The sequence below is a fragment of the Mus pahari genome, chromosome 7 (genome assembly GCF_900095145.1).
Source record: "Mus pahari chromosome 7, PAHARI_EIJ_v1.1, whole genome shotgun sequence".
Lineage (NCBI taxonomy): Eukaryota > Metazoa > Chordata > Mammalia > Rodentia > Muridae > Mus > Mus pahari.
Window position 1 is genome coordinate 52,158,235 of NC_034596.1, and position 7,308 is coordinate 52,165,542.

At 43.6% G+C, this 7,308-nt stretch overlaps 1 protein-coding gene across 3 annotated transcripts in view; it reads left to right on the top strand.

Annotated features, from left to right (window-relative positions):
• Prorp (protein only RNase P catalytic subunit) overlaps positions 1–7,308 on the top strand; it is an 87,825-nt gene that overhangs the window by 36,579 nt on the left and 43,938 nt on the right. For all 3 annotated transcript variants that reach the window (XM_029541214.1, XM_029541212.1, XM_029541213.1), the window contains exon 5: positions 1,652–1,759. In XM_029541214.1, the coding sequence (XP_029397074.1) occupies positions 1,652–1,759 (108 nt within the window). The remainder of the gene's footprint in view (positions 1–1,651; positions 1,760–7,308) is intronic.

Consider the following 7,308-nt stretch of genomic DNA (forward strand, 5'->3'; position numbering starts at 1 on the left):
ATGGGGATGCGGGGGCACCTATGGGGATGCGGGGGCACCTATGGGGATGCGGGGGCACCTATGGGGATGCGGGGGCACCTATGGGGATGCAGGGGCACCTATGGGGATGCAGGGGCACCTATGGGGATGCAGAGGCACCTATGGGGATGCAGGGGCACCTATGGGGATGCAGGGGCACCTATGAGGATGCAGAGGCACCTATGGGGGATGCTATCCTGGATCCCTAACTAGTGTATATCTGCTGGGTGAGAACAAGAAAACTCAGTATTCTAGATCTCTTTCTCTAAGCAGAAAACATGGACCAGAAGGATAATCTTTTGATGAGGATTTTATGACGTATCCAGAGAGTCGCCTTTCTAATATAACTGTCTCAGGCATACCTTTTCCAGTCTGTAGTTTTAAGGAATTTCCAGCTACTGTGAACATAATATCAGAATAGGAAGGGGAGTTTGTAAGTCATGCAGTCTAGTATTAATTTTTCAGAGACACATTTTGCTAACTCTGTTATTACTACTGAGATGAATACATTGTCCTCTGGAAGAGCAACCAGTGCTCTTAACCACTGGGCCGTCTCTCCAGCCCCAGAAGTTTTACTTTATTTTATTATTTTATGGGTATGGAGTTTTGCCTGAATGCACCACTGCGTGCCTGATGCCCAAGGGGGTGAGAAGAGGTAGGAGTTACAGATGGTCATGAGCTATAGGTGGGTGCGGTGGATTGTATCGGGGTCCCCTGTGAGAGCAGCCTGTGCTTAACCACTGATTCATCTCCTCCGCCTTCTGTACACGATGTGAAATAGGGAGTAAGGGAAGTTTTCCCACATTACGTTTATTTTGAGGTGAGAAAGGGATAAAAAGAGGATTGGGTTGGGGACAAGGCGGGTGAAGAGATGGCTCAGCAGTTAAGAGCTCTAGCTGCTCTTCCAGAGGACCTGGGTTCAATTCCCAGCACCTACATGGCAACTCGTAACTCCAGTTTTAGGGGATCTGACACCTTCACACAGACAAAAATGAGGATAAAACATGAATACACATAAAATTTTAAAAGGAAGGGTGATAAGGGGGAAGAATATGAATATATATATGCACATACATATAAATATATATGAATTTGTGAAAGAATAAACTCATTTTAAAATTATTTTGACTTTTGTTCCTTTTTATTTCATTTCCTCTATATTGTGTTCTTCTATAGTATCTTAGTGTTTTGACTAATAACCAAGCATAAATTTTCTGCTAGCTTTGTTAACTTTTTATTAGCATGAAAAGAAATAGGCTTGAACTTTCATACATGTATGCCGTTGTACCTGATCTTATTCATCCACCCCCCGTCTTGTACCCCCCTCCATTATTAACCACCTTCCTCTCCCAAAGTAGCTTTCCTGCCACAAATATTCCACTGTACTCTCTTGTCCCTGTCCCTGTCCCTGTCCCCCTCCCCCATAGTTCTCTCCTCCTGTCTTTACTTCTCAGGGTGGAATGGCATACCTAGTTTATACAGTGTGGGGATCAAACCCAAGGGTTTTCAGGCAGAATAGGCAAGGGCTGACCTACAACCTCAGCCCCTAAACGCTCAGGTAGAGTAGATGAGGGCTGACCTACTTCCCCAGCCCCTAACTCCTGTAATGTTTCCTCTGACTTTGCCTTTTTAGGAACTGAAGAGATTTGAGAGCTTTGTGAACTCCTGTCCTCCTTTTGATATTGTTATTGATGGCCTCAATGTTGCAAAAATGTTTTCTAAGGGTCGTGAATCTCAAAATGTAAGTATGTTTTATTTTGTCTTTCCCTCTCTGTAGAAATAATTCTTGTAAAGAACCAGCTGCCTTTTGTGTATAGTCTCGGCTCTCCTTCTCCTGACCCCCCCCCCCCTTTCTCCCTGGAGTCACTGTTTAGCTCTGGATCACAACCGTCTAATTTGAAAATGAATTCAGCAGATATAATATTGAGATACTAGGTAGTCATCATTCCATGGCTTCCTGTACATGGTAGAGTCACAGATTAACCTGTGCAGTTGTTTTCTCTCTGGGTGATCTTTGGTTTTTTTTATCAACTCGTAGCAGGTTCAAAGAAAGCTACCAGGATTTTTCATTCTTTTTTCATTCATTCTTTTTCTTCTGTTCTTTTTGAGACGGTCTCTCTGTGTAGACCCAAACTGGCCTGAACTCACAGAGATCCTCCTGCCTCTGCCTCCCAAGTGTTCCCCTCTGTGACCATGATTTTTTTCACAGCAGCAGAGAGATGAGGAAAATTAAAGGTAAATGTGTACATGAATCCCTCGAAAACAACCAGAACATTAAGATTAGATTATCGAGAGTGCCTGGATTACAGCTTGCGCCTCGTATGCTTGGTGACGGATGGCGTCCTGCAGTTGGACGCCCTGTCTAACAGCTGGCGCCGACATAAGCAAAGCCTTTTCTCCGAGGTGCTGCTCCCTCAGTTCAGCCATTTGTGCTTTATTTGCAAAAGTCATGAGGGAGTTTGTGTTCTGTTGTCTTTTTTTTGTTTGGTTGGTTGGTTTTGTTTGTTTTGTATGTGCCTGTGTCGGGCCTTGAACTCCTGAGCCTCCTGCCATGAGAGGAGTTTGAAAGTGTCTTTGTCTCTTGGCAAAGGCAAGGCAGAAAATGAAGACTGCAGTTCTGACCCATCAGGCTTGGAAGAGTTCAGTTTTTGATGGACTCATTTGGGAAAGTCCCCATCTAGTCTGTAAAAAATAAGTTTAGTGTTCATTTACCTTTTATTTGGTTTTCAGCTTTCCACAAAGCCCTAAAAATTAGTTTGCCAGATATCGGCTAAATTGGACTGAGTTTTTTGGGGGCAGTAGGATATCAAGGCTAGGTGGTGGGTATGTCCACTAGCCTGTCAGAAGGAAATCTGTAGATGAGTGATTCTGTCACAGCTTTGGAGAAGGAGACAGAGAACTGAAGAGAGCCACACGGTCTCCAAAAGTCCTCTGGGCACATCCTGGGTCATCAGAAGTGGCTTCCTAGTTTCTCTAGTCAGCCAGTAAATGGCATCTTAGCTTTGAAATTAAGGATAGATCTTCTGTGCTGGAGATGTAGCTCACTTGGTACATGATCTCCCAAGAATGCACAAAACCCAGATCCCACCCCCAGGACCCCATAAACCAGACACGGTAGCACACACCTGTCATCCTAACACTGAAGAAGTGGGGGCCAGGAGGATCGGAAGTTCAAAGCCATCCTTGGCAGTTCTCCAGTCTGTAAAAAGGGACTAGATGGTTCCTATCTCCAGAAGGTGTCATGAAGGTTGAAGGGCTCCATATGTACAAGCCCTTGGTGCATGAGCTTCACAAGTGTAGCTACAGTCGTAATTACTGTTCAGTGAATCCCAAGTGGAACGATAATTGTTGTCTGTCTGTAGGCCTTTCTCTGGTAGCTTAAGTCTTTTCCTGTCATTCATGACAATGAAAAATGCTAAATTCTAGGCCAGGCATGGAGACAGTGTACACCTTTAATGCCAGCATTCAGGAAGCAGAGACAGGTGGATCTCTAAATTTGAGGCCAGCCTGGTCTGCTATATAGAGACCTCCTGTCTTAAAAAGAAAGAAAGGAAATCCTAAATTCTACCTTAAAATTACACTCAGTCTAGGCCAGATAGATAGTCAAATAATAGCTGATTAGGAATTGCAGTCAGGCTGGGCGTGGTGGTGCACGCCTTTAATCCCAGCACTCAGGAGGCAGAGGCAGGCAGATTTCTGAGTTCGAGGCCATCCTGGTCTACAGAGTGAGTTCCAGGACAGCCAGGGCTATACAGAGAAACCCTGTCTTGAAAAACCAAAAAAAAGAAAAAGAAAAACAGAATTGCAGTCAGTAGGAAAAACAACAATATCAACCCAACCAGATCCCCCCCCCCAGAGCTCCCAGGGACTAAACCACCAACCAAAGAGTACAAATGGAGGGACCCAGGGCTCCAGCTGCATATGTAGCAGAGAATGGCCTTGTCTGGCATCAACGGAAGGAGAGGCCCTTGGTCCTGTGGAAGCTTGATGCCCCAGTGTAGGGGAATGCTAGGACAAGGAGGTGGGAATGGATGGGTGGGTTGGGGAGCACCCTCATAGAAGTAGGGGGAGGAGGGTGGGATAGGGGGAGGAAACCAGGAAAGGGGATAATATTTGAAATGTAAATAAAGAAAATATCCAATAAAAGAAAAGAAAAAGAGAGAGAACGAGAGCATTAGTTCCCTAACAATTAATTCTTCCAAAAGCTATTTGCATCATTCTGTCCTCAATTGATAGAATCTTTCTCACTCTGCAAGTAGTCTAAACATTAAAGTTGTATTTTGCTGTGTAAAAAAGAAAAAAAAAAAAAAGAATTGCAGTCAGTACCAGGGTACACTGTGGAACACACTGAGACACACTACAGCTTCCACAATTTTTACACGATTTTTTTGTTTTCTTTTCTTTTCTTTTTTTTTTTTTTTTAACTTTTATTTTTTATTTTATTGGGGTGAGGGTTGCAAGGACAGAGGGCAGATACAAAGGGATGGGGAGAGGAGTGGGGTTGGGGTGTATAATGTGAACTTCACAAAGAATCAATACAAATTTAAAAAATAAATTTTTAAAAACAAAAACAACAAAAATCATTTATCACTACATACATCATGAGCATGGGATATTAGCTATTATTGCTATTGCTTTTGTTATTGTTCAGCTGTAGCTCCTGTTTTCATCAGTATAGATTAGTCATGGCAATTGTGCCTTCTGTGATCCCTTTATCAGTGAATTCTCTTTTGTGTGACCACATCAGGGTCAGGTCAGATGGATAAATTGTTTGTAGAAAAAAAAAAAAGAATTGAAGAAGTACTATTAAAAATATATGATAAAATAAAATAGTGTGAAGAAACTATGTTTTCAGCTCCACAGAAGAAAACTCAGACAGACATAACTTAAGTAGGTGTGATAGGGTGTGTCTGTAAACCCAGATTTCAGGAGGCAGAGGCAGGATGATCTCAAGTTGGAGGGCAGCCTGGCCTCCATAGTTCCGAGATAGCCTGAGTTACAGACTGATAGCCTCTCGTCAAGCATGTTAGGATTGTCTCCCTTTTTGACTTCTTTTTGTTTTGTTTTATAGACAAGAGTCCCAAGTAGCTTGGGCTGGCCTTGAACTCACTAGGTAACCAACGGTGACCTTGAACTTCTGACTATCCTGACTCTACACTTATCTTTTCAGTCACCAATTCATCACATATCTGATATGCTCGATAAGATCAATATTGAGGAAGGACCTGACATTCGTTATTTAGGGAGCTTCACTGTGATCACATAGCTTGAACTTGGAGCTTACATCTTAAGGGTAGTAGAAATTAAGGAACTAAGAGAACAAGCTTCGGGGCCAGAAAGATGGTTCAGTAGTTAAGAGCATATATTCCGCTTTTGCAAGTTCTGTTTCTAACACCCACATCAGATGGCTCTCAACTGCCTGTCACTGCAGCTTCAGAGGATCTGACTCCTCTGGCCTCCTTGAACACCTGCACTCATGTGCATACACACACGAGAACACACACACACACACACACACACACACACACACACACAATTAAAAATGAAATAGTGGAGCCAGGAGGTGGCACATGCCTTCAGTCTAGCACTTGGGAGGCAGAAGCAAGTAAATCTCTGAATTTGAGGCCGGCCTGGTCTACAGAGCGAGTTTAGTATCCTCCTTCCAAATCTTAATTTTCTCTAATCTCAGCACTCAGAGGGCTGAGGCAGGAGGATTGCAGGTTTGCGGACAGACTGGACTACACAGTGAGTTCTACAGTCACCTGGGCTACATAGGAAGACTCATCCAGAAGGGGAAGGGGAAGTGGAGAGTGGCTCTGTGGTCAGGAGCACTTGCTGCTTTTGCAGAGGACCTGAGTCTGGTTCCAAGCACCTACATGGCAGCTCACAACTATTTAACTCCAGTTGCAGAGGATCTGATGCCCTGCTCTGGCCCCAGTGGCAGTGGGCACTCATGTAGGGCACATGCACATATACAGGTGAGTACTCCTGCATGTTTTTAAAAGAAAGAGGCATTGCATGGATAGAGATAAATAGAAACTATATTATTTTCATGAGTTTAGACTGAAGTAAGTATATTTTTGGCATCACCATCCACCCAATTCAACTCAAGCCCCCAAATCAACTATTCCGGGTTTAATTACCATCTTTCTTATCCGGTGTGGTGGTGCATACTTGTAATTCTAGGTCTCTGGATACTGAGGCAGGAGGATTACAAATTTTTAGTTAACCTAGAATGAGACATTGTTTCAGAAATAAAAAAGAAAAAATACACAATTTATTCTTTTCATTAGCTCCATATCCAATTACTGACAGATAGAATTGATTAACAAACACCCCAAGACTTCCCCCCACATCCTAATTGCTTCTTTGCATTGCCAGTAACATTACATTTCATCAAAACGTCTAAGCTGTCTTCTTGCTGCTTCTTCCGCTCAGTGACCTTCCATGGTATGTATAACGGCATCTAAGCTCCTTGCTGAGGATGACGGAGCCTTTTGTCACAGGACACTTAACTCCTTCCAACTACCACAGTGGCATTTTTCCTTTGTCTTTCACACGGTTAAATGGTTCACTTGAATCCTTGTTCCTCAAACATTCTGAGCCCGTTCTTGCCTGAGCATCTTTAGCATCTTTGCACGTGCTAGCCTTCAACCTCATTATCAGCACCTCAGGAGGCCTCCTTGGTTCTAGAAAGGTGCTGGCTCTGCTCATCCGCTTCTGTTCTTTCGGTTACACTAACCCTGTTCACATCTCCAGTGGATTAAATGACCACGTGGATGGCTGTGGTGGTGTAAGACCCACCATTCTAGCAGTCAGGATGCAGGACGGTCATGAGTTTGAGGCTAGTCTAGGGTACACAGGAAGAGTCCAGGCAACCTGCAGTTTGATGTTGAACACAAGGATGAGCTCAGCCAATAAACTGTGTGGTCCTGGAAAACTATCCAGAACCCAATCCAAAATGAGAAAGTGAGTGTTATTTTTGACCCCAGTTTGGGGTGGTTCGTTGTATAGCAGTAGGGAACTGTTGTCGTTTCCTTCTCAGTTGCTGTGATAGAAACATGAACAGAAAGCATGGGGAGGAGTGGGTTCTTCTCAGGCTGCAGTGTGATGGGAGTCAGGGCAGGAACTGAAGCAGAACGTGGAGGCAGCATACTGCTTACTGCTCTGTTCCCTGTGGCTTGCTCATCCATCTTTCTTTCTTTCTTTCTTTCTTTCTTTCTTTCTTTCTTTCTTTCTTTCTTTCTTTCTTTCTTTCTTTCTTTCTTTCTTTCTTCCTTCCTTCCTTCC